A 26,941-nucleotide genomic window follows, 5' to 3' on the forward strand; every position below is an offset into this window, starting at 1 on the left:
AGCGTCACAGAAGAGGTTTACAAGGAAAAAAAAGTTTTCAGTCAACTGACAAAATCTGTTTTTTGTGTGCGCAAAAAAATATAGTCAAATAGTTTTTTATTATTGGATAAAGTGTTACATCATAACTGAATGTTGTCCCCCTCAATGAAAAGGGACCAGTGTTATTTTGGTATTTTGTATTTGCCATTATAGTATTTACTAATATTTTAAATTGGCTTTTATGTTTTTGGTTTTCATTTAATTTGAGTAATTCTGTTATGTGCTCTTGTGTTTTTTTTATATATATTTATATTCAGCTTTAAATTACATTTATTTCAGTTTTAGTTTTACTTATTTTATTTTAACTTAAGTTAGTGCCAATATTTTGTTTTTAATATTTTTTACGTAATTTTTTTTAATTTCAGCTTTATTTCAATTAAAGGTGCAGTGTGTGAATTTTAGCGGCATCTAGTGGTGAGGTAGTGAATTGCATCCCCCAATGCTCACCCCTCCCTTTCGGAGCACATAGAGAAGCTACGGATAGAGCGGAGAGTGACTAGCGCTCTGTAGAGTATTTTGTCCATTTAGGGCTACTGTAGAAACATGGCGGCGCAAAATGCCGATTTCACTGTAAGGGGACCCGCGCTGTATGTAGATAGAAATGGCTCATTAAGTAAGTTCTTTATCCTCCACTGTAAACATAGTTATGTATAATATATTGAATTTCTGTCAATAGATCTTCATAAATACTACACACTGAATTATTTTAAATTCTTGTAGTTTTAGTTAACAATAACAACAATGCAAGAGACTTGTCTGACACCATATTAAAGCGTGGACATTCTTCTTCTTCTTCAAAAAAAGAAAAAGAAAGTTGTTTCACAAAAGAAAAGTAAACAATACAGGTTTGGAATGACATGAAGATGAGTCAATGATGACACCTGTCATTTTGGGGTAAACTATACCTTTAAGAAGTTTGAAAGAAAGAGTGCAGGCAAAAAGCAGCATTGAGTTCCTGGCAAAATTTTGCATCCTGTCGGGACAGGATTTCTTTGGGATATTAAAACAAGCTTTTTATGCAGTGTTAGCAGGCAGTAGGTGGCCCCCAGCCGATTTCACGGCCAGCTTTTATACCCTAGAAGGCCGAGACGCGTATCAAACTGATCACGGCAAAGACAAAAACCCGGCACCCCCAAATGAGCTCCTAATGCCAATCAAAATGTCTTCCTCAAAGCCATTTAGAGTTTAACAGTTCGCAAACCCCCAGAGATAAAAGGGTTCACACACCCGGGAACAATGGGGTGCTTTCTGAACTGTGCTGTGATCTCAGTGCCCAGTCATTATTAATGTCATGTTGTACTTCAACCCTACTGAATTGAAGTCATTTAGAGTCTGAACATGAACTGACACCAAAAAAAAAGTGCAGTAAGAAGCGGCTACCACTAGCGGTTTTGGGTTGATCGCCAGTTCGCCACAAAAAATAATTTGGACTCTAACCTCATTTCCTTTAAAAAAGCACAAATGAAGGTAACAAAGAAACACTTCTTATGAAGCTTATAATCCTATAAAAGAACGCAGAATAATTCTCCAGTTTAAACTTCTGTCAATTTTAACGTTTACGGATTGGCCCCATTTGCTTCAATTGTAAGAGCCTCACTGTAACCCTTTGCTTTTTTAAAAAGAACTCAGAACATTCCTTTAAGATAAGTAATATTTGTGAATAGATAATTAAACCTAACTTTTATTTGTCAGGCAGAAACATACACAAAATAATAAATATATGACAAAAAATAAACAACACACATCACACTGTTTTTACCTGTGACTGATATGTGTCGTCCCCCTCAAACTGGACATGGTTTCTTCTAGGTTTTGCCTCAGATCAGCAATGTTTTTCGCAGTACGCAGCCTCTTGGTTTCGGAGTCCTCACCTGAGGAAACCAGACTCATCACCATCACCACAGACTGCAAACAGCTGCACCATAATTCTAAGGCATGTCCAAACACACACATTCACACACCTAAAATGCTTCAGAAATGCAGCTAAAACCTTGAGAATCATGGGATAATATAAATGAAGCAACTCCAAACTCTGTATTAGCATCACGGCACTAACTCAGCCCCTTTTGGTCATGAAGTTAAATCTCCTAGCGTTCTGTAAAAGACCTTTTTGTTTTCTTGCACCAGTGTTAACGTACGAAACGTTAGCCAACCTCTGCTTAAAAATAAACACGCAGTGTATGCCGTAGGTGAGAAGGGATTTGGCCGCTTGGATTAACGGCTGTTTACTGATCATGAGGGGTCCACAAGGGGCTCAGAAGGTACAGAGCAGACTCACACGTGATGTAAAACGTGTAAAAGAATAAGTGGTGTGGTAAAGTACATTCCTAGAGGCTGTAAAAACAACAAACAACCTCTTTCAGAACTGCTCGCTGAGGCTAATGCTAAATCTTTGTTTGCCTTTTTGGTAAAAAAAAGACTAACTTCCTCTCAAACTGCTTCAAAAAGAGATTTAGTTTGGCTTTATTTGCTAAGATATCTGATGGGATGAAAGTTCATTATGCAACAAGTAGGTTATGCAGTGAATTTTCAATACAAGGGGCGCTAATGGACATTAGCGTAAAGGTCAATTTGCAGTCTTTCAAGTCAACTGCTGTCATGGCCGATTTCTGCCAAGCAGGGTAATTATCGTTAACAAAAACTAAAACAATAAAACATTCAAATTAGTACATTAAATGAAATAAAAAAATATAGCCTACTGTACATAAAAAAAATGAGATGTTGCCTTGGAATAAATAATCTATATCTAAAACTAAAACTTAACTATATAGAAATTAAAAATTAAAATATTAACAAAAACCATAATTAGGGATGCACGATATCAACCACCATATTGGTATCAGCCGACATTTGTTAATGTTATCGGTCCGATAAGAAAATTTGTCCGATATCTTATGCTGATAAATAATGGATGCACTGCATGCCCTGCTGGTTTTAAATTGTTTGAAATATGATTGGAATTACTTCAAAAAGGAAAATAATTTTAAAACTTACACTGGTTCAAACTACTCTACTGTGTAAGTTTGATTTATTTTGAAGTGCTTGGGACATGGCTTCTAATGGTGAGACTGTGTGGAGAGAATGGAGAGATTTTTGTAATCAGGCTCTCAGAAATCATATAAAAATTGATACCGAACTGTTTCGGTACAGGTTAACAGTCGGCTTGTTTTAAACGCAGAACACACTTCAACCCTAGTTCCCACTCGAACATAAGTGTTTAGTCCATTTCCTCACGAAATTCAACCGATAAATGCCGTTTTGACGCTATTTAATGTGACCACTGATCACTCACGCGACAATTCAAGCGGGCGCGGGTGAACGCGATCATCTCTTCCAAAAGAATAAACATGAATTAATATCTTAAGGTATGTTATTGAGGATACACTTACTGAAACGTATCATATGTCGTGTAATCGCTCAATCAGTGTTTCAACCGCGGAAAGACGTCAAACAGCTTGTAAACAATGTCACGCGGCAGCATCACATTTACCTCAGAAGTCACACAGCTGTTAGTTCACTAGAGAAATAAACTCTTTCACTAAATATATGCACTATATTAGCCTATATTTTAATTATAGGCTACTTCACCTGTTAGTGATGTCTTGATTATTCAATGTATGTTTAGATAAATCTATCATGAAAATGACAGCCAGTGTGTATAAATGATTATATTTCAAAAACGAATTGGAGAAAAAACATAATTTTATAATTAGATTTAGGAGTTAACGCAAAAACTGCCTTACGGGACGCTTACATGTTTGCACACAATGTGTTATTTGAGTGTTGATTAAATCTAAACATGAATCAGCTGAATCTAGGCTCATAGTTTGGGCTCTGTTGTTAACCTTTAATATTACAGTAATGTGTGAGTAAGGGCTCCCTATATAGTTTACAGCATTATCTTTTTTTACAGCAAACTTTTAGTTATAATTGAATTCATTTAAGGACAGACACTTTTTTTTCTTCAGTAAACTACTGTTTTATAAAAATAAATAAAAAGCAATTTTTGTAAAACTGCTGTACCGAACCGTGACTTCAAAACCGAGATACGTACCTAACCTTCAGTTTTCTGTACGTTACACCTCTAATAAAAATGTATCGGCCAATATATATCGGTTTTTGGCTTTCAAATATAAAGAATTATCTGTATCGGCCAAAATGTTCATATCGGTGCATCCCTAACCATAATAGTATATCAATGAAACTTTAAAATAACACTGTTGCTAAGAAGAAGAAAAAAACTGAATAAAGTTAAAGGAACAGATTTGCTGGAGCTGTAGCCTAGCAGTTAATGCACACGATTATAATTTCCAAAGGGACACTATAGCATCTATTATCGAAAACATCATCCTGTACAGTCAGTTTTCTCTTTCAAGCCAACAATGGCAGACTTCTAAGAAAAAAAAATCACTGAAGAAAAACGTTAATGTTTTTGGTAAGATAAAAACGTGCCAGAGATGTGACTTTACAGTTAGTACACATGCTAATAGGAAAAGTCACAAGTCCATGTCTCCTCTCGTTACCATCTTCATCAATAAAAAGTGACAAAAAAGCCCCCAAAAATGGATAATAAAGACGTCAGGTGTGTTAAATACCTCCTAGGTAGCTTTTTAAAACAGATCAAGTCGTCCAACAGACATCTACTCACTTTCATGCTTCTCACACATATCCAACATGGTTAGAAGGATCTCCTTATTAACACGAGCAATTCCATCCCACACACACGAGTGCAAATGCAGCTGATATACACAGCTGAATGTGTTGAGCTCCCCTTCATTCAAACCACTTGGTCGAGTGTGTTCAGCCAACCATTTAGATGATGTTGGAGGTCCTCCACAACTGTCTATACCCCAGAACCGGTCCTTTCTCCTGAGACTGGAGCAGTCTTCTAAGTCCAAGATGTCCCCATAAGAACCAGCTCTTGTTCCTTCAGTTCGTAGAGGAGATGCCAACTGACAATGACATTCTGCCTGGTCCATTGAGAAGAAGATTCATTTAGGTCTTCTTCCAGTGGTACAGGACTTCACAGAGCTACTAATGTCCCACGCTTTTTCTGGTGGCAACGTGTCCCTGACTCCTACGCTTCTATTAAGACGGATAAATGGTCTGTCTGACACATTCAGAGTTGTTTTCCCAGATAATGTGCCGATTGATTCGTGAAAGAAGCTCTTGTGACGGCGGTCCTGCCTTATTCCTTTCCTCCATGGAATAGAGAGTGGAAATTAGAATACAGCTCTCATGTCTACACCAGCCCAGGGAACTTCCCCTGTGGAGAAGAGCTTTCTCTCTACACAAAGTTCTGACAGACTGAGAAAGGACACACACACACTAATACACTCAGACGCACACATGCTGGTAGGCCTTGGCAACTCCTTGACATTCATAGCCTTTTACATGCAGATGAGTGCTGTTTTGTTTTCTTGTTCACCCTCAGACAGGTCTGACATTGGCCTCAAAGTTCGGAAAACACTGCTCACTTATTCATAAATAATCAGTGTTGTTTTATACAAAGACACAGTAAATGACCTTGTCCTGACTAGGCATTAGAGTTGGGGAGTAGCTAACCAAAAGTGGAAACTAAAATGTTTAGTAGAGTGATAGACTGTTTTGAAACAGTTTTTCCCATACAGCATTGTAACATGGTAAGAATGTCAGCATTTTTTTTCCTCACATGGTTTCCTGAGCAAGCGGAATTAACAAACAAGCCGGTCTAAACGCGATGTCTGATAAGCAAACAGTTAAATGATTCCAATGATTTGCTAAAATTATTCACTATGAAACGCTAAAATGATTCGCTATGAATCTATGAGTAACAAATTATTTGCTATGATTTTGCGTAATGGTGCAATTCACTAAAATGATTCACTATGAAACCATAAAGTGATTCGCTATGAAGTGCTATTAATCACCACAAAAGATTTGCTATGAGTAACATAATGGTGCAATACACTAAAATGACTCACTATGAATCACTGTGAATCAATACAATGACTCAGTATCACTAACGAATTCACTTGTGGTCCTGAGTGGCTGTCTCTGCGAGGCATTTGATGTCATTTTTGTATCAAAATATTTGCTTAAACAGTTATTAGTCAGGTTATTTTGCATGTTTTCTAGTTATATTATTTTCAGTTTCAAAGTAGCTACCCCGACACTGCTATTTGCAACTCAAGTTTTTTCTGTCCTTACTCTCAGTGTCATTATGCTCATAATGCTTACCTGTCAGGTTCTCAAGAGAAGTATGGAGGGATTTTCTGCACAGGCCCGTTGGTTCTCTCCATCCCCCCACTCCTGCCACTAGCCAAGTCTTATCAATTTCAGTTTGAGACCTACATAGAGACAGGACAAAGTACTAGTTCAGAGCCAAATAGAGTCTTATGGAGTATGTAGGATAACACATCACAGAACCAACAAAAGTGTTACCTGTACATGAATGGGGCGACGGTGGCCATGTTGGGATGGTTGTATTGTTGCTGGAGCTGGAGCTGTGGAAGTTGCACACTGACCGTATTGCTGGCTGTTGAGTTTGTCTGCGCACCAAGAGTGAGATCTTGAGAACTTTTCCCATCTGAAAATGCTAAGCTAGACGTAGAGCTGTAGTTTCTGCTGTCTTTCTGCCCTTTATGCACAGACAGACCTCCTATCTTTCCGTTCCGTAACCGTTCTCCCTCCGCAACACAAGGGGGTGACGCTACATTCTTATTTGCACCTGAACCCTTTCCTCCTTGGCTTGGTTTGGGAATTCCACTCATGGCTGATTTTGCATTGTCTTTCTTTGCTTTGTTTCCTTTGGGAACAGCCTTCTTAGACTCTTGTCCATCAGTTTTTGTGTCTCCTTTAAGGTGTTCGGGTTCTGTAACATGTAGCTGTTTGAGCTTTTCTTTCTCTTTAGGCTTTGACTTCTCTTTAACTTTTTCAGATGCTTTTGCAGAGGTTATTTTTGGTGCCAAAGCCTTTCCGAGCGTCAACTGTGCAATGCCTTTCAGCGCTAACTTGGGACTTGAGTTACCAGAACTGCTGGGGGTGACAGGCCGCTGGTTTCCAGGGTGGATGGGGCAAATCTGGCCGCCTTCTGGTTCAACAACATCCACGTCATCTGTACTAACAACCTTGGAGGCTTTGGAACCCGTTTTACTGTTGAAGAGCTTGAGCTTTTCCAGCATGGACTTCTGGGTAATCACCTTTGGGGGAACCTCAAGAGAATCTGGAGCTGGTTGTTTAACCGTGACCATGGAGGATGTAGCAGTGTGCTTAGCGCTGAGTGACTTGCTTCTCCAGGGTTTAGAGGTGGTAGTTGTGGTGCTGGTGCAGCTGGGTGGAGGAATGGAAGAGCTGATTGGTCCATGATCAACCATTATTGGTGAGGGGGTTGTTTTCTCTGTAAATTCAAGAAGAAATATAACATTTTATAAGCTCTTCATCACAACCGCTTTTGTACTTTGCACTTTTGTACATTCTTACACAAGTTGTACAAGTACACATCCATATTTTCTCTAATTTCCATTTATTTAATTCTGTGAGATTTATATTGAATCTGAATAAAGATTATTTGTACTTAATGAAATTTAATTTATATATTTATACAAATTGTAAAATAGTATTGTAAATTAAGACTAAATTAATAAAAGAAAATATACTGTAACACTTTAGTTTAGGGTCCAATTCTCACTATTAACTAGTTGCTTATTAGCATGTATATGACATTGGCTGTTTACTTATAAAGCACATATTACTGCCTTATTCTGCATGACCATATTCTACATCCCTTAATCCTACCAATACCTAAGCTTAACAACTACCTTACTACGCAATATTAGTGTGACGCAATATTATATATATACAGTGAGGAAAATAAGTATTTGAACACCCTGCTATTTTGCAAGTTCTCCCACTTAGAAATCATGGAGGGGTCTGAAATTGTCATCGTAGGTACATGTCCACTGTGAGAGACATAATCTAAAAAAAAAATCCATAAATCACAATGTATGATTTTTTTTACTATTTATTTGTATGATACAGCTGCAAATAAATATTTGAACACCTGTCTATCAGCTAGAATTCTGACCCTCAAAGACCAGTTAGTCTGCCTTTAAAATGTCCACCTCCACTCCATATATTATCCTAAATTAGATGCACCTGTTTGTGGTTGTTAGCTGCATAAAGACACCTGTCCACCCCATACAATCAGTAAGAATTCAACTACTAACATGGCCAAGACCAAAGAGCTGTCCAAAGACACTAGAGACAAAATTGTACACCTTCACAAGGCTGGAAAGGGCTACGGGGAAATTGCCAAGCAACTTGGTGAAAAAAGGTCCACTGTTGGAGCAATCATTAGAAAATGGAAGAAGCTAAATATGACTCCCTCGGACTGGGGCTCCATGCAAGATCTCACCTCGTGGGGTCTCAATGATCCTAAGAAAGGTGAGAAATCAGCCCAGAACTACACGGGAGGAGCTGGTCAATGACCTGAAAAGAGCTGGGACCACCGTTTCCAAGGTTACTCTTGGTAATACACTAAGACGTCATGGTTTGAAATCATGCATGGCACGGAAGGTTCCCCTGCTTAAACCAGCACATGTCCAGGCCCGTCTTAAGTTTGCCAAATGACCATTTGGATGATCCAGAGGAGTCATGGGAGAAAGTCATGTGGTCAGATAAGACTAAAATAGAACTTTTTGGTCATAATTCCACTAAACGTGTTTGGAGGAAGAAGAATGATGAGTACCATCCCAAGAACACCATCCCTGCTGTGAAGCATGGGGGTGGTAGCATCATGCTTCGGGGGTGTTCTGGACATGGGACAGGACGACTGCACTGTATTAAGGAGAGGATGACCGGGGCCATGTATTGCGAGATTTTGTATCATACAAATAAATAGTTAAAAAAATCATACATTGGTGATTTCTGGATTTTTTTTTTATAGATTATGTCTCTCACAGTGGACATGCACCTACGATGACAATTTTAGACCCCTCCATGATTTCTAAGTGGGAGAACTTGCAAAATAGCAGGGTGTTCAAATACTTATTTTCCTCACTGTATACAGGGTTTTTCCTGCATTGAAAATTTTTTGGCGGCCGCCAAAACAAATTTGTCCCGCCAAAGCCTAATTTGATGAGTTATTGTGATTTATGAATGATGTAGAATATGCTGCGCTTGTGACTGAGAGAACGATCAGAGAGCTCCTCCCCCGCGCACACTCTCTGGGTCTTCAAAATAATCACTGTTTTAGATATCTTATATTTCATATTAATCCAAATCAAAAGGTCGGAAGACCGAAACCATGTTGCACGTGGCACATTCGGACAATTTTTTCCTAGAATTACCGCTGGGTGTGAATTGCGCTCAAAAAACGTTGACTCTTTTCTGACCAGCTGACATAAAGCATACTTTCAATAAATGGGAAACAAATTATATTCAGTTATGAAGTGTTTTCTGTGTGTTGGTATCTTTCGCGATGTTCTAACAGATGGGATTTGCACACAACGCGTCTGCTAATGTCCGATTCGCGACCTGTATGACTCCTTTGAACCGAATCATTTTAACGACTGGTTAGAACAGTGTTTCCCAACCGGGGTGCCGTCTGACGAGAGCAGGGGTGCCGTGTAAAAGTCCGTCAAATAATTCTCTCTTTGTAAACTTTATTCAATGCATGCGAGTGCTGCCATATGTTCGAATATGACCAGTCATTTTCGCCGTCATCACCCGGGTGTAGTGCCAGAAGACGCGAATGAGAAGTCGCGCGCGCTGTGAGAAAATTTGTCTCTGTGCGCTCATCCGAAAGCGCACAAACACGTCTCACAGCGCGCAAATATTGAGTTCTCTTTCAAGTCTTGCTCTTGAACTTACAAACTCACACAAAAAGTATGTCAACATGTCCATCTTGATGAGTTTCCCAGCAGACATAGTCTGCCTTAAGTAAACTTTATACAGTCGAGAAAGGCGACGCATATCCATGCATTAGAGGGGCAGTTTAATGTTTAATGTCAAACAACAAAAGACAAGGACATCACTCACTGCTCTTGATTAAAATGCTTTTGTAAGTTTAATAGGATTAATCTTTAATTTATACACTCAAATATGCAATGTTATTTTACATTTGCTCAATTTCTGTACCTGAAAACTAATGTTAGACGTTGCTGAAAAACCTGAAAAGCATAGTTTATTTTATTAGTAGCCTCTTTGCTCAATAGTATTTATTTTTGCTGCTGCTTGTATTTAAATTATTTGTTCTTATCATTTTCTTTATTTTTATTTGACAGTAGTCCTTTTTTCCCTGAACATAGCAAATACTGAACCGTACCGAAACCGTGATACAAACCGAACCATGAGCAATCTGTACCGTTACACCCCTAGCATAAAGTATGCAAACATTTTCAAAGGGTGCCATGACTGAAAAAAGGTTGGGAAACACTGGGCTAGAACAACTGATCTGTCCAACACTGAACTAACAAATCAGTTTATTAATTTACTCAGAACGCATGCATCTGAAATGAGAACACAAGTGTGCTTATCCAATTTAGCAAGAGTGGATAGTAAGAATTATTTTTAATTATCAACAGCATTTCAGCTTATTTCTGTTGACAATGTGTAGTAAAATAAATAGCCTACAATCATTTAGACTGGAGTGAGGTGAAACCAGAACAAAGTTGTTATTATTAGCTAGCTGATGATGATTTGATTATATACCAAAACAATTATCTGTAAATAGTGTAAAAAATGAGGAACAAAAGAAACCAACATCGATGTATCATACATACATACAGATCATACATAATATGAGATATCAAAATAAGATGATCAAAAGTATAGCATTTTTTAAATGTATTGTCAGTAATGCGCTCGCAGATCACGCGTGTGTGTGTGTGTGTGTGTGTGTGTGTGTGTCAACCACCACCGAAGACCATTTTTGACCCACATACACACACACACATATACATACACACACACACACACACACACACACACACACACACACACACACACACACACACACACACACACACACACACACACACACACACACACACACACACACACACACACACACACACACACACACACACACACACACACACACACACACACATATGCATTGCTTTGTGTCAATTTTTGTACATTCAACTACTGTAACAGGCAATTGGCCAAGTAGGGAGGACAAAAAGTCACTCTGGCACAGAGAAAGTGGGTCAAATCTTTCAAACGCTAGCAAGTGCAGTCAAGCTGTTTCACATAGACATTAGCAAGTGTGACGCCCGTGGGAGTTTGAAAATATGAGCACATTGGATGAAGTGCTGAGAAAAGGAAGCATGAGCTATGAAGATAAATATTTGAAGTATGTGAAGTAATGTATTAATATTTATTTTTGAGATCCAGGGTCTTTTCTCTATAACGGTTAGCAAAGGAGACTGACTGTGGAGCATCTCATGACATTTGAGATACGAGTGAAGAAACTGATTATTTGATTAAATATAAAAACAAACCATTTCCAAGGCACATTTTAATGTGCTTTGCTTTCTGTCATAATACTAATGCAAAAAACATAAATAAAAATGGACAAATTATTATTATTATTATCATTAGATACAGTGCATAATATTAGCATATATAATTAGCCTGAATTGCATGAAAATTCAGTATGTTATGAAACCAAACTCTTGCAAAGTCCAAGTAAACATTTGAAACGTTTTATTTGACCTGATCAGTCACTCTCTTTCACTATTTCCCCGTTTCCCTGATTTAATTTCCCTGCACTGCTAAACTGGTGGTTGCCCTTGTATGCATTTAATTATTCAATTATTTACTAGCCTGTTGCATAAAAACTTAGTTTAGCGGTGCTTACCTTACAGGCGATCGAAGCAAAATTCATAACATTCATCTTCCTTGCATGTCTTCCTAGCCATTTGATCTCACTGTATATAAAGCTCTGTCACATTATCATTGACTTTTCTCTGCACTGGTTTTGCCACAAGTACACTAATTAGAGCTGAACCAGTGAGCAGTAAACGCCTCATCAACATACCAGATCCAGCAGTGTGCAGCTAAGAGTCCACACGAACCACACACAAACACCAATGCATGCATGCACACTCACAGACATGTACATCATGCATAAGCAAATTAGAAAAATACTTCATATGGTTTTATGAATATGGCTTGAATACAAAAATTCCACATATCATCAGTCACTCAACTACGTAACATGTTCTCACTTGGTAAGGCAGGCTTGGTGTGCAAACCAAGCCCGCCATAATGAAACAACAGCATGCCAAAAATGTGTCAACAACATGCAAAATGTGAACATTCAGAGATTGAACAAATCAAGGGAGGCTGGTTTGGATCACTCGTTGCAAGCAAGAAAAATGTTCAAATGAAAATGCTGAAAATGTTTTATTCAAAATATTTTGTAGAACTTTAAGTGACAAGTTGTCAAATAACAGCTGGTTCCAAAATTGAATACAACTATCAAGTTGTCTTTATGGTCAAAAAGGCTCATAAATTACCATAAAAGTACCATGAAGTACAAGTCCATTTACTTGTGTGCTTTTTCCAACTTTTTGACGCCATGCGATAACTTAGCATGATGAACATGCTAAATTCTCTTCATTATCCACTTAATTTTTTTCAGAGCTTAAAGGGATAGTTCACACTAAAATGAAAATACTGTAATTAATTACTCACCGTTCCAAACCTGTAAGACTTTCATTCATCTTCGAAACACAAATGAAGAATTTTTGTTATTTCTGTCCCTATATTGTCAGTCTAGGCAACTACCACTTTGTAACTGTTGTATGAACTGAGTTCATAAACTAATCCATATAAATTGAGCAGTTTAGTCCAAATTTTCTGAAGAGACATGATCGCTTTATAACAGATTAATTTAGGCGTTAATTCACATATAAACATCAACTCATACATCAGTTATGGTAAACTGAAGCTCAAGCATTTTCGCTTGACACGCAAGAACCAATGAGGTTCATTCTCGAGTTACGCAGCACGGTTGAGCCTCCAGAAGAACCAATGAGGTTCATTCTCGTGGTTCATTCTGGTGTTACGCAGCACGTTTGAGCTTCCAGAATAACCATTGAGGTTTGTTCTCATGCGTCAAGTAGGTAGCTTGAGCTTCTGTTCATGTTTGCTGAATAAAAATGTATTTAAAAGTCTAAATTCAATCTGTTCATCATATAAAGCGATTGTGGATCTTCAGAAAAATTGGACTAAAGTGCTCAATTCATATGGATTAGTTTTACAATCTCTTTTTCTCTTTTTAGTTGTACAAACTTTTTAAAGCGTCAAAATGGTAGTTGTGTAGCTGCCAATGGAAGGACAGAAATCACTAAGATTTCATAAAAAAAAAAAATCTTTAAACATTTTTTTTAAAAATTTAATTAACTGAAATTATGTTTCGAAGATGAACGAAAGTCTTACGGGTTTGGAACGACATGAGGGTGAGTAAATGATGACAAAAACTATTTTCAATTTTGGGTGGACTATCCCTTTAAGACAGCTTGGACATTCTTCTAAGTAGCTTCTTTTTTGGTTCTATTTTAATTTCTGGGGGAAAGTACTTTTTGAGAAATATGTTACCAGTTTTAGTTTCTGAAAATAATAATAATATAGTTTTTTAATAATATATTTAAAAAATAACTTGGTTATATAAATTGTTTTTTTGACCAACAATACCAATACCAATTTGAGCAAGGAAAAGTAAGATAAATTTATAGAACAATTTCTAGAACCATTTTTTCACAGGTAATTATAGTAAAAAATAATACTGGAATAAAGCCTGCCGATTCCATGGGTGGTGTGGCCTTATGGTTAAAAATCTGGGTTAAAGGTTATAAGTTCGAATACCTCAAAGAGTTTTTTTTTTTTTCAGGATGATTTTTCTCGAAATCTCTCGGATATGCATGCTTGAATAACAGTTTTTGCTAAATGCCTGCTTACATACTCTTGCATAACCCGCATGGAAAATTCTCTAGATTGTGTAAATGAGTGTGATTAACTCACCTCTTTCATGAGCGCAGGGAGATATTGACGGCTTTAATCGGTCACATTGGTTGAAGCTTTGGCTGCGTCTGTTGGTGTTTGAAATTCGTGGTTTACTCTCTCCAACCGTTCCAGCCGCCCTCACAGAGGGGCTCTGAAGCCTGACAAAGAGTTCAGTCAGAACAAACTCAACCTTTCTCTTTAAACAATAACTATTTATGCTGCAAAAACTCAAGACTGGAGTGACAATTATATAAATAAACCTCAGTGACCTTTTTATATTAAAGTCCACATCTGATCATATGAACGAGAACAAAATGACTATTGAAGGGGATTCACATGTTTTTTGGCCTGAGGAAACAAGATAGGGTTGTGTAGAATTACAAGATCACCAGTAGATGGTGCTGTTGTGTAGTAATTAACTAGGAGGACAAGGGGATGTAAATCAGGCACATCGTGATGTTTTCAAGGGTGGACATAGAAATGTGGAAAGCTGACCTAGAGTTCTTTTTCTGAGCAATTGAGAGTCTCACAGCGTTTTTCTGATCGGAGCCTTGTGATGGATGACTTCAAGATCAAGAGAAAAACAAAAGAGAAAGAAAAAGGGATGAATTAAAGAGTTCGAGAAATAACCAGTGTTATTGTTAACTAAAACAAAAATGATTAAAAATGTGTTTGTTAATTGAAATAAAGCTGAAATAAAAGAACATATTTCTAATATTACTAATATAACTAATATTTCATATTAGATGAACAACTTTAACTAAAAAAGCTTACATAAAAAATGTTGCCTTGGCAATTAACCAAAATAAAATAAGTTAAATTTATAAACTAATCCATTACATTGAAATTAAAGTAAATGAAAGCTAAACAGAAATATATAAAAAAGAATAATAATACATTTACAAAACCACATAAAATTAAACAAAAATCCAAGTTCAAAATCAAAGCTCACTCAAAATATAAAAAAATACTACAATAGTATATAAATAATACTAAAATAACACTGGAAATAACAGAAGAGGCACATAAACAGAGGGCATAAAAAGTTACAGGAGGAAGAAAAAGAGGAGCAGTATAAGAGCATCTGAAACTAACAAACTGAATGGGATCAAATTGACAAAATGTAATATGTTTGCATCTATGGGTGCTTTCACACTGGTAGTTTAGTTGGAACTCACGGTTCGCATGAAAAATTTGAAGAATTGGTATGTGAAAGCGGTCATGTGGACCTGGGTACCGAACCCGAGACCACCTGAAGGTGGGCTGAGTTCGGTTGCACTTGAACTGTGGCGCAATTCACATGAATGCAAAAGCAACACGGACTTGAGTGCTCACTTGTTCAGGAAGTAAAGTAACCTGTATATGCGTTTTAGCCGATGTATTTAGTTCAATAAATCACATGTAAGGGATGATAGTGTTGATGATTTACCTTGGAAACGACTCGAGAGTGAAAGAGTATATTTGTGCTAATGATGGGAGAAACAAAGCTTTTCAAAGCTTCGAATCAATTGAACCAATTGTTTCGAAGTGTTTGAAACACCACAACGCTGGTGACCCCTGCTGGTCAGAACAGTGGAAATGCAACAAAACTCAGGCCAAACATGCATTAAAACACCTTTTACAAACTCATTGCAAATGTTTTATTGAAGGAAAAATCTATCCAATGCAATTAATTAATCATCTAATACCTGTATAATATGTGCTCTATTGTCAATTTTTAGGGCTTGTTTTGTTTGTTCCATGGATGGCTCAGCTAAACAGGCCAATAAGAGACTATTAACTACGATTATTCCTTTTAATTATACTAATGTCAAATTAAAACGTCTACAAATGTATAAAACTGATCAGAGAAACAGTTGACTGAACAAAGCCTCGTTTACTGAAATTAGTACCCCTTTTCCACCAAAGCAGAGCCAGAGCTAGATCGGAGCCAGAGCCTAGTTTCAAATCGGTTCTTTGTGTTTCCACACCCAAAGCCCTGGCTCCGAGCCAGGAAAAGTGGTTCTTAAGTAGCACCAAAACATTGCTGGGCTAGAACAGGGCTAGAAGTAAGAACCGATTCCGTCAGGCGCTGGGGGCGGGGTCAACAAGACCAACACAAACTAGAGATCCGCCATTGTTGAAATAGCAGCTAATGGAGCTAACAGCTGCTGCTCGTTTGTAATCTCCGTCTATACAAATTACGGCGAACTACATGAATGCGTTGGATTCGCTGTGTTTGCGTTGTGTTTTGATGCCGATGTAGGATCGTAAAGCCATGTGAATCAATAGTAACGCAACGTTTGCATTGTTGATGGAAGGCTTGTTTGCAGCGGTGCAGAGACCGATCGCCGTATGATAACCAGTCCAGCGAGAGCACATGACTCCTTATGCTTTTGATTCACTCATGCGTTTTTATATCATATGTGGATCGGTCTGGCAAGCGCTGATGCGCCTCGAACAAGCCTGGTGTGTGTGTGTGTGTGTGTGTTTCCCCGCAGGGTTGCCAGGTTTTCACAACAAACCCGCCCAATTGCTACTCAAAACAAGCCCAATCGCGTTCCAGGGGGGATTCCCCAGTAAAAATCACATTTGGGGGTAAAATATGTGTTTTTTGGCATGGTTGCCTACTAAAATTCGCAATATGGGTCTAAATATCACATAATTGGGGTCGCTTCATCCCGTGGACATGAAAAAACAGCCCGCGGCAAAACCACGGACTTGGCAACATTGCCGCTGCCTCGCTAGCTTTGCTGAGAGAGATGAGACGTATACAGTGACGTAAGACCTGGCTCTGTTGTGGCTCTCAGCCCGTGGAAAAGCAAACGGTTCTTAGAAAGCTCCACAGTCGAACCAACTATGAACTGGGACTAGCTCTGGCTCTGAATTAGCTCTAGCACTGCCTTGGTGGAAAAGGGGTACATGTGACTTTGGCAGTTTGATACACGCTCTGAACCACTGATTCAAAACAAAAGATTCGTAAAGGTTTTGAAGCTTCATGAAGCAGTGTTTCCAAATCGCCCATCACTAGCAAGTGCAATCAGGGCAGCGGCAAATTAATGGCAATCCTTTTTGCAAGCAGCAGAAAGCCGCCTTCATGTGACGCAAATACAGTAAACCCAAGTGTTGTTTTCTCAGCTGTGCATAATAGCACCGAATGAATAAAAAAACACAATATATTGACCATTGACCGCATTCTGTTTTCTATCATGCGGCGTGCAAATTTTTGGTGACATAAGATGGATGCAAATAAAACCAGACTAACGCTGCGGGGGGCGCCGGGAACAATCGCGCTTGGAATCGTTCAATCCAGCTCATATGTTGTCTGTCAATGAAAAAGCTATACAGTAGATGAGTTGGAGAATAATACCTGGACTGCAGCTCTGTCTGTGTTTTCTGTGCACATGGGGAGGAGGTGTAGTGTTGCTGGATAGGAGAAGGACAGGGAGAGATACAGGGAGAAGTGTGAGGAAGCAGGGCAGGACTGGCGCATCGGTGGGCCTGGTTGTTCTGGAGAATCTGGACATTGCTGGAGGCCTGTTTCAAAGTCTGCTGCCTGAAGCGCGACAGAATGAAGAAAAGGCCTAAAATGGCTTTCAGATTGCCATTGCGGATCTCTGTGGTTTGGCAGAAAAAGAAAAGAATCTTGTTGACATGTTGTTTCAAATATTAATGAGCATTAGTTAAAAGTCCACTCACCTTCGGCACAAAGTCCCTTTATGTTCACTCCTTTAGCAGCCAGGAAGCTCAGACAGGCATCAATGTTCTCAATCTGTTTGAGAGAGAAACACAGACATAAATCAAGAGCTTGCTGTGGAAAATCGAGTCTAATAACCCACTTTTAAATAGCCCCTCGGAAAATGTGACCCCACCACGGCCGGTTTGCACACTACACGCAGGTGTACAGAAACATAACCAAACAGATGGTGCTCAATAGGGTAGATTTGGTAGCTTTACAACCCTGTGGGTCCGTCCTGCGGTGTTCCTGTGACATTACAATGTATATCATGACCACTGGCGAGATGACAGACTACAGCATGCTGGTTAACACCAGGATTTTAAGGTCAACAGGACCTGCAATTGTCATCCCTGAGGTTGTTTCTTAAAGGGACAGTTTAACAACAATGAAAATTATATTGTATACTCACCCTCATTTGCAGTCATGTTTATTTGACTTAAATGGAAGATTTTCAATGAATAGGAATTTTAGTGTGTTCCTCAAACAAAACCTTATAATATAGAGCACATGCCGTATGGACTACTTTTATGGTGCTAATTGAAATAAAGCTGATTAAAATCAAGCTAAAAATTTAAAATGAAATACAAATATTAAGATAAAAAAAATAGAAATGCTGTCTTAGCAACTAACTTAAACAAAATAAGTTGAAATACTACAATTAAAAAAAAATTAAATGAAAATAAATTTAAGATAAATAGAAAAGAAAAAAATTACAAAAGCACAAAATTAAAAAAAAATTTATTACTAAAACTAAAAATTTACATTTTAAATGAAAAAGGTAATTTAAAGTCTTAATAAATACTAAAACAGTAAAAATACTAAAAAATAACATTGGAAATAACACAGAACTGTTGGTCACACACTGTTAAGTCAGAAATGGAAATGAAAGGTTAATAATTGGAAATGTTGATGGCCTAAAAAGATCAAGAGAATAAAAAGAAAAGCATCTTTAAAAGCATCTGAAACGGTAACTAATTGAATGGGATAAATGTACAGATTTAATTTCTTTAAATCTTTACCCTTAAATGCATGAATGTTTCGCAAAACATTACATATTCGGGTCTTCAGCGACCATAATATAAAACTTGGAAGGTTTCAATTTGAGCAGATGACATCATCACTGTCATCATCAGAGCTCATATTCATGATCTCTACCATATTCTCAAAACTATAATTTTCAACGTCTTCAAAATTTTGATCACTGACAGTTTCTTCACCAGATCCACCACCAAGTGACAGTAATATTTGATTGTGAGTTTGACAGGTTTGTTTCTTTTCCCATCACGTAGGACAGAAATGACGATAAACCAATTTTGAGTCTTACCATTTGAGAGCGACTCTCTGGGAATCCGTTGATATCGGCAATCTTCTCGTTTGCTGAATGAAAAAGAAAAAAAACCAGAGGCACTGAATTAAAGTAACACCCTTTTATACCTGCTAGTTGGTTTTATGAGCACATCATCCACTTGGTGTGGTCTTCAGGCTTTTGTATTTGTAATAGGAATGAGAATAGGAATGCGTATCGTCCTCTTTCATACATTTATTACATTTTGGCTTAATAAAATGTTCACAACTCAGTTTGTAGCCTCATAAACCATCCACAAATTGGCCCTTTTCAGAAACTGATCTCATAAAACAGCTTCAGAACACATTCAAAATAACAAAGGTGGTGAGTTTTCTTGATACTTGTGTGTCCATTTCTTTCCCAGTCCTCCTCCTCTACCTACTCATTATGGTTAGATTTACTGGTATGGTGGAGCAAAATTGTAGGTTTTATGTATTAATTTTTTCTGGAGGAAGAAGAGGGGTTTGTTGAAGTATGGAAAATGATTTTTTTTATATCTTTAATCTTACCTACAACCTGAATGATTTCTGCCAACAAAACGCCATCGGCAACATCCTGTTGGAGGTCTTTAATCAGGCGTGTGTGTCCGGACTTGGCGAGGTAGTGGTTGGCCCAATCTGTATAAATCTATTCATCCAAAGAAAAATAGAGAGAGACCGAATGAGGAAAAGGCACTTAACATCTAACTCCGGGTTTAGAGCTTACATGGATGAAAGACAAATGCCACATTGTGGTCCATCAGCTACCATTTAAATATATAGTGTAGACAGGGAAATTTCCAAGAAAATTAATTTAAGAAAGCTGTCAAAAGGGTCTTTTTTTCCTGACTGGAATATCAGGTTGTCCATCTAATTAAAAAAAAATATATAGATAATATCTATTTATATAACACAAAAAGTGATAAACAATTTAAACAGTTGTCTGCTATCTTCGGGAACATATTTGATTATTTACCATTTTAATCCAATTATTTTGCCGACAAGAAATAGCAAAAATGTGTAAATTGTGTAAAAAATAAAAACGTTTTTGTATTTATTTGAATAAATATTTTTAAATGTTTTAAAAAAACATATAAACATGGCAGTTTGATGAAAAATATTATTGTTAAATATTTTTATATTTTACATATAATATAGTATATATATTTAAAACATATGCACAAATATACATGAAAAATGGTCACATATAATATTTGTTGTTATTATTTGAATACATATTTAAAGAAATAATTTAATTAAAACATAGATATTTATAAATTGGAAAAAAGTAGCAGTCTGAAAAAAAGTTTGGTTGTTATTGGATCTTTTACTACTATCAAAAATTGTACATCAAGTTAGGCACATTGTATTGTGCGATACTAAATTAATTGGGTATGTTTTATGGTAAACATACTGCAAAATTAGCATGTGTAATATAGTCCTATGCAATTCCAAACATGCCTGATGCCTTTCTATTTTCTTCATAATCATCATGCAACTACAAAAAGTGAGCATTGGGAGGCAGCACAGTCTCAATAGGCCACTAGTCTCTGACTACCAGTAGTACAGAGGTCAGAAATGAAGGGCTGTAGGTGTTTTGTTGCTGGTCTAGTTATGTCTAAATGGGTCTACATGGTACAAAAGAACTGGTGTGACTGCACATCATGCAGATCAGAGCCAAGCATGGGCCATTTAAAACTGGAGCCACTGCTGGTTTTAATACAGAGACTCCTTGTGAGTTCTGCGGGGGGCTGTTTGTATTTCTGCCCACAGAGCCAGGAGAACCGCTCCACCCCTTCACTATAAACAAAACCTCTAGGCTGCGGTGGACAGCATGTGGGAATAATAATCCTGAATAATAAAAACATAGGGGAAGAGGTATGCGTAACCAGGTTCCATGTTAACATGAAAACGCATTACGTGGTTAACGCAATAACATTAAAACAAATCAGCCTTTAGCCATCATGTTCTGTTTGGTGTCTAAAAGACCCCACAGTCATTTTAATAGCTTAAACATATAGGTTAATACTTTTTCTATTCTTATGAGAACTGTTAAAACATGTCCCAACATAAATCAACCTCATGTCAATCTCAACAAAAAAAATGAGGGTTAAGATTCAAGATTAAAAGTGTTTTGATGGTCAATGGACTAAAAACCAATGATATTTTAGTATTATTTATATACTATTATATGATACTATTAATATATTATTTATTCATATTTATTTTATATTTGAGTAATTTTGTTATATGCTTCTGTAATTTGTATTCGTTTCGTTATAATAAAATAAGTATTTTTAAGTATAAAAATTAAAAACTAGTAAAATAAATAAATAATTATAATTAGTATTAAACTGATTTATTTGTATTTGTTTTAGTAAACTTATTTCAGTTCAGCCCAATTCAGCAACAATGTTCATTTTACTTTCAGTTGAAGGTTTTCATCTAATATTTTTATTTTATTTTATTATTTAAGCTTTATTTCAATAACTGAAACATATTTTTTTAATAGCGGACTACAATAACAATTCAAAAAAACAAAAAACAAGATACTTCCAAAAAAAAAAAATAGTAGTACCAACTTATATTACCATGGTTTTGTTGGACTTTTACCCATGCTAATGTCATTTGAAGTATCACAGACTTGTAAATACAAAATTTAAATATGAATACCAAATCAAAGTTCATCACCAATCTATGGTACCGCCAAATCACTTTTCTTAAAACAGAGCAAACATGCCACATTGCATTTCTCCATTTAAGGTTCAAGATCAAGTTTTTAAAGATCAGCTCAATAAAACCCGAGCAATTCAATTTGTGCAGGACCATTTAGAAAGCAAAAAGTGGTCCCTAACTTATATAATGGACTTTCCATTCCTTGTCTTTTATGGTAATTCCTATAATTTCCAAAATACATGACTAAAAGCAGATATTTAACAAACTAGTAACTGCAATCGTCACGTTGTTTTACAAGGCAGTCAACCGTGTCTGAAATGGCTCACATCAACACTGTCCCAAAAACACATTCAGTGCCATTTTCGTTAATGTGAAGCATTTTCCAGCTTCCTGGCCAGAACAAAGAGGGACAGAGGTGCAGTGTGAGGGCATAGTAGTATATTAGTACCAGTGTTTGCGAAAGAGTGCCCACTATTGGCCTCTGGGATTGGTGTGTGTGGCGTCCCGTCCATATGGCCAAATGCCCACCTGCAGTGCGGCTCACCGCCACTAATGGAGCACTGTAGTAAAACCTCCATGACCGTGTCTATGTGTGCGTGTGCACTGTAATTACAGGCCAACTGGCTGAGCTTTTCATTCTACCCCGCCACATGAAGAACTTGGCTCTTCGCTGCCTTCAAAGCTCTACTGAACGTATGAAGCTATATAAACACATGTACGCATACACACATAGACATAAACTTACACACCGCTGCCGTGGACCAAAGGAAGAATATTGCGACTTTTCATAGGCAATTTGCTTTAACCAGGTCAGCAGGATCTATTCTTACAAAGCATAATATTTTTAACATGTACATGTATAAACACATGAGCTTTCAACGGGAAGCTCTACAAACAGTAGTCACAATGGTGGTAATGTGGCCAGAGAGAAACTGTTTTGAAGACATGAATACCATCCCCACAGTTGTTGTAGGTCAAGTCATGGTGGAATTTGGGCACAATGCAAAGACAAGCATTACTCGGCAAAGCTTGAACTTCAACATGACAAAAACATTTTGCAGATACAAATACATGGCCTTTTCGGTTCATTATATTCCATAAACACAATTAGCACCATGCATGGAAGCCTGTTTCCACCATAGACTAAAAAATAACTGTTAGGTTTTTGTACAAAGTTATTTTATGAGATATAAAGTTACAATTACAAGAAACAAAACATCATTGTTAGATATAAAATCACACTGTAAGGTTTAAAGTCGCAATTGTGAGATATAGTGATATTGCGAGAAATATAAGAAACAGTCACAATTATGAGATAAAAAATGTACAAGAAAATGTGTAGTTTTGAGATATAAATTACAAGAAACAAATTTGGAATTGTGAGATATAAAGTCACATTGCGCGATATAAAGTTGCAATTACGAGAAACAAAACATCATTGTGAGATCTAGTCACTGTGAGAAAGGAGATGTAAAGTCACAATTGTGGCAAAATTAGCCCGACAAGCCAGACCCACATCAAGATGTTGGGTCTGGGAACACACCACTGGCAGGGCTCAATCCGAGGGGGCGGGATAAACGGTTGTCTTTCAAATTCCCTCTGCACGCAATAGGATAGCACTACAACCAACCAGAGCAACGAAGAAGGTGAAGCGGAGCTATTACATAGAATAAACTTTCGCCGTATCCGCTATCCGGTCGGTAAAACTCCAAACACATCGTCCTTTCTTAAGAATGATTTCAGTGCCGTTCTTTTTTCTTTCCTCAAAGATAAACTTATCTCCAAGTCTTCCGGAGTCGCGGCCAAAGCCGATTCGAAAGGCCACTGTTCGCAAGCTTCTTTGTTTACAAGTAGCACGCGAAACCGCCACAACTCTGCCATCATTATGTTAAGCCCGCCCACAGACTCTATAAACGATGTGATTGGCCTGACTAGAGTTAGTTTTTTCCAGCTCGCAAGCCAACGGAGAGTCGCTAGACGCCCTGACTGCAAATTAGATTTGCTGCCGCTAGGGTGCGTCTAGATTTCTAGGCTAATATAAAGTAGCAATCATGAGAAACAGTCGCAAATGTCAGATCTAAAGTAGCAATTACAAGAAACAAAGTCGTAATTTTGATATAAAGTCACATTGCGAGATATAAAGTTGCAAATATGAGAAACAGTCCCAATTATGATGTAAAAAAAAAAGTAATTTGTAAAAGAAATTTGTAGTTTTTAGATATAAATTACAATAAACAAAGTCACATTGCGAGATATAAAGTTGCAATTATGAGAAACAAAACATCATTGTGAGATATAGCACTGTGATAAAGGAGATGCAAAGTCACAATTGTGACAAAGTTGCAATTGTGAGATATAGTCACATTGCAAGATATAAAGTCACAATTATGAGAAACAGCCGCAAATGTCATATCTAAAAGTCGCAATTACAGGAAAAAGTCGCAATTGTGAGATATAAAGTCACACTGAGAGATATAAAGTTGCAATTACAAGAAACAAAACATTGTGAGATATAGTCACTGTGTGAGAGGATATTTAAAGTCCCATTTGTGAGATATAAAGTTGCAATTATGAGAAACAAAGTCGTAGTTGCGAGATATAAAGACGCAAATATGAGAAACAGTCGCAAATGTCAGATTACACAGCAATTACAAGAAACAAAGTCATAATTGTGATATAACGTTACATTGCGAGATAGTCTCAATTATGAGATAATTTTTTTAGTTTTGAGATATAGAGTAGCAATTACAAGAAACTGTTGTAATTGTGTGATATAGTTACACATTGTGAAATATAAAGTTGCAATTACGAGAAACAAGTCACACTGCAGATATAAAATTGCAAGTATAAAAATAGTTGCAATTGTTAAATAAAAAGTTACAAAAAATATGAACTTTTAACAAAGAAGCCATTACAAGACACAGTCATAATTGTGAGATATAACATGATATTGCGAAATATAGTCGCAATTACGAGAAAATTCACACCGCAAGATATAAAGTCGCAACTCTCAAGTATGAGAAAAGTCACAATTCTGAGATATAAAGTTGACATCATGAGAAACAAAGTCGTCAAAAAAAAACGCCCTGTTGTAGTCTATGATATTTTTGATAGGGTCTTTTAAAGGGTGCAAGACCATCTATAAAATAAGTACTATAAAGATGAAATGAGCAACAAGTCTCTGACCTAGTGGTCAATGCACAAGTATAAAACTGTCTGTGTGGAATCAAACTATCCATACAAGGAAGATCATCTATTAGAACAAGAATCAATGCAACCACAAAGCCACACACAAATTAAACATCAGTGTTCCAACCTGAGGGTCTCCTGATGTTTCTTTGGCATTCTGGTACTTTTTCTGTAAAGTCGCAGTGCCTTGACTTTGCTGTCTGAAGATGGGAGCCTTCAAGGGGATGAGGCTGGGCTGCATGGGCTTCAGAGGTCCATTCTGTTGGGTCGCCACTCTAGCTGGAATGGGTAACGCGGTACCATGCACAGGTTTGGGCAATCCCGACTTCATCTTGGAGGCAACTAGAATAGCAGGCATCTTCTTATCCGTTTACATTCAACCACGCACACGCTGGCACAAAGTTGTCTGGTTGCAGAGGCACAAGGCTCGGAGCAACCGCACACGCTGACTTAACAGCTGGATCAATGCAGTGGGAAGTGTGTCCACAAACTCACATTCATGCAGCACTGGAAAGCTTGGCAGCACGCAGACGTCTTGCTAAACCTTCTAATAATGTGATTTTCCCATGACAATCAGCCAAATCCTTCCCCGTCATCAGCATCTTCAGTGTTCTTCTCGTCCAATGAAGCTGTACTCCATATTCGACTTGAGATCTGGACTCCGCCCGCCACCTGCTCCTAGTTCCACAGCAGCGAGGAGTCGCCCAATATAGCCCAGCGCAGCCGCTGCTGAGAAGCGGACACTCTCTGGCAAGCAGAAATCACAGATAAGTGGGAAGGCGGGATGCAATTTGTTGTCAGAGCAGAAGAAACCTACAGTTTGTACATGGAAGTGTAACCAGCCTCCAGATGCAGTGGCAGCAAGGCATGACTCTTGAGCTTGAGACGGATTAACAAGCCATTAGCAAGACAGCAGATGTGTCTTATGGGAAAATGCAACGCTAACACCCCAGGGAGACAGCCTAATCAGCCATAATGTCACCCTTCTCGCCAATGCACCAGAAAAATGAATAATTAGCAAGCAAAGAAGAAAAGTCTTGCTTTAGTTTGCGTCTATAAAAAAATGTTCATGCCACAAACCCTGAAATATGATTTTATATATATATATATATATATATATTAAAAGGCAGCTGCATTTATACTGTGGGAAAATAAAAATATTATAAATTTAGAAAATACAAAAAAATATTATCTGGAAAATATTGATTTGACAATGTATCTTTTTTCTACCAACTATTAAAGTAAATTAATAAGATAATTGTGATTAATGTCATGATTTTCACAGCAACATTTTTAAAGTGTAAAAACTATATATAAAAATAATTATAACATATACATATACATATATTTTTAAATATTTAAATAAAATTTAAAAAACTTTTAAAATAAATATAACTATTATAAAATAATAAATATATACAAATAATATGTATAAATAATCAGATTTTTACAATATATTCTAATATTTAAATAAAATGTAAAGATATAAAAAAACTAATATATGTTATAATAAATAATTATGATAAAAAAAAAATTCTCTGAACTTTTCAAGTGACCCCATTTTGAAAACCCCTCTCACTATAATTATGTTCCAAAAAAATCCAAATGGATACTTTTTAACAATCTGGCTGTGCGATTATAACTAACTACAAGTACAACTAATTGAGGCAAATGGTAAGGGGAATTGTTTGTTCTTGTTGTCATCTCAACAAAGCAATTTAACCACTGTGAAAAACATCTATTAGGCACGATTAAATCAGTAAAAGACCAGAACTGCATTGAAGCCTAAGCATTTTCACTTGCATTTAAAATTTTGTATGCGGTTTTACCATGATTGAAATGTTAGGTCTCATTCACCCTGTTTTTCGGAAGTCGCTGAATTCCCATGCCTGGTTGCGTTTCTAACAGCATGCTGAGAGAGGGAGTGTTTGGTTATTCACGCAGCCCGAGCCGAGGCTTTGGGAGGATGAAATTCTGTTGGAGCAGCAGTTTTGCGTGTCT

At 37.2% G+C, this 26,941-nt stretch overlaps 1 protein-coding gene across 3 annotated transcripts in view; it reads right to left on the reverse strand.

The window, feature by feature from the left end:
- Positions 1-25,665, reverse strand: part of nav2b (neuron navigator 2b) — an 84,123-nt gene extending 58,458 nt beyond the window's left edge. For all 3 annotated transcript variants that reach the window (XM_079810026.1, XM_079810025.1, XM_079810024.1), the window contains exons 1-10: positions 25,068-25,665; positions 19,607-19,724; positions 19,077-19,129; positions 17,713-17,785; positions 17,384-17,630; positions 14,530-14,598; positions 14,053-14,192; positions 6,463-7,417; positions 6,259-6,368; positions 1,799-1,910 (exon numbers count right to left, since the gene is read on the reverse strand). In XM_079810026.1, the coding sequence (XP_079666152.1) occupies positions 1,799-1,910; positions 6,259-6,368; positions 6,463-7,417; positions 14,053-14,192; positions 14,530-14,598; positions 17,384-17,630; positions 17,713-17,785; positions 19,077-19,129; positions 19,607-19,724; positions 25,068-25,298 (2,108 nt within the window). In that variant the 5' untranslated portion in view covers positions 25,299-25,665. The remainder of the gene's footprint in view (positions 1-1,798; positions 1,911-6,258; positions 6,369-6,462; positions 7,418-14,052; positions 14,193-14,529; positions 14,599-17,383; positions 17,631-17,712; positions 17,786-19,076; positions 19,130-19,606; positions 19,725-25,067) is intronic.
- Between the last annotated feature and the right edge of the window lie 1,276 nt (positions 25,666-26,941).

This window comes from Gobio gobio (assembly GCF_949357685.1).
Source record: "Gobio gobio genome assembly, chromosome: 25".
In the NCBI taxonomy this organism is placed as follows: Eukaryota; Metazoa; Chordata; class Actinopteri; order Cypriniformes; family Gobionidae; genus Gobio; species Gobio gobio.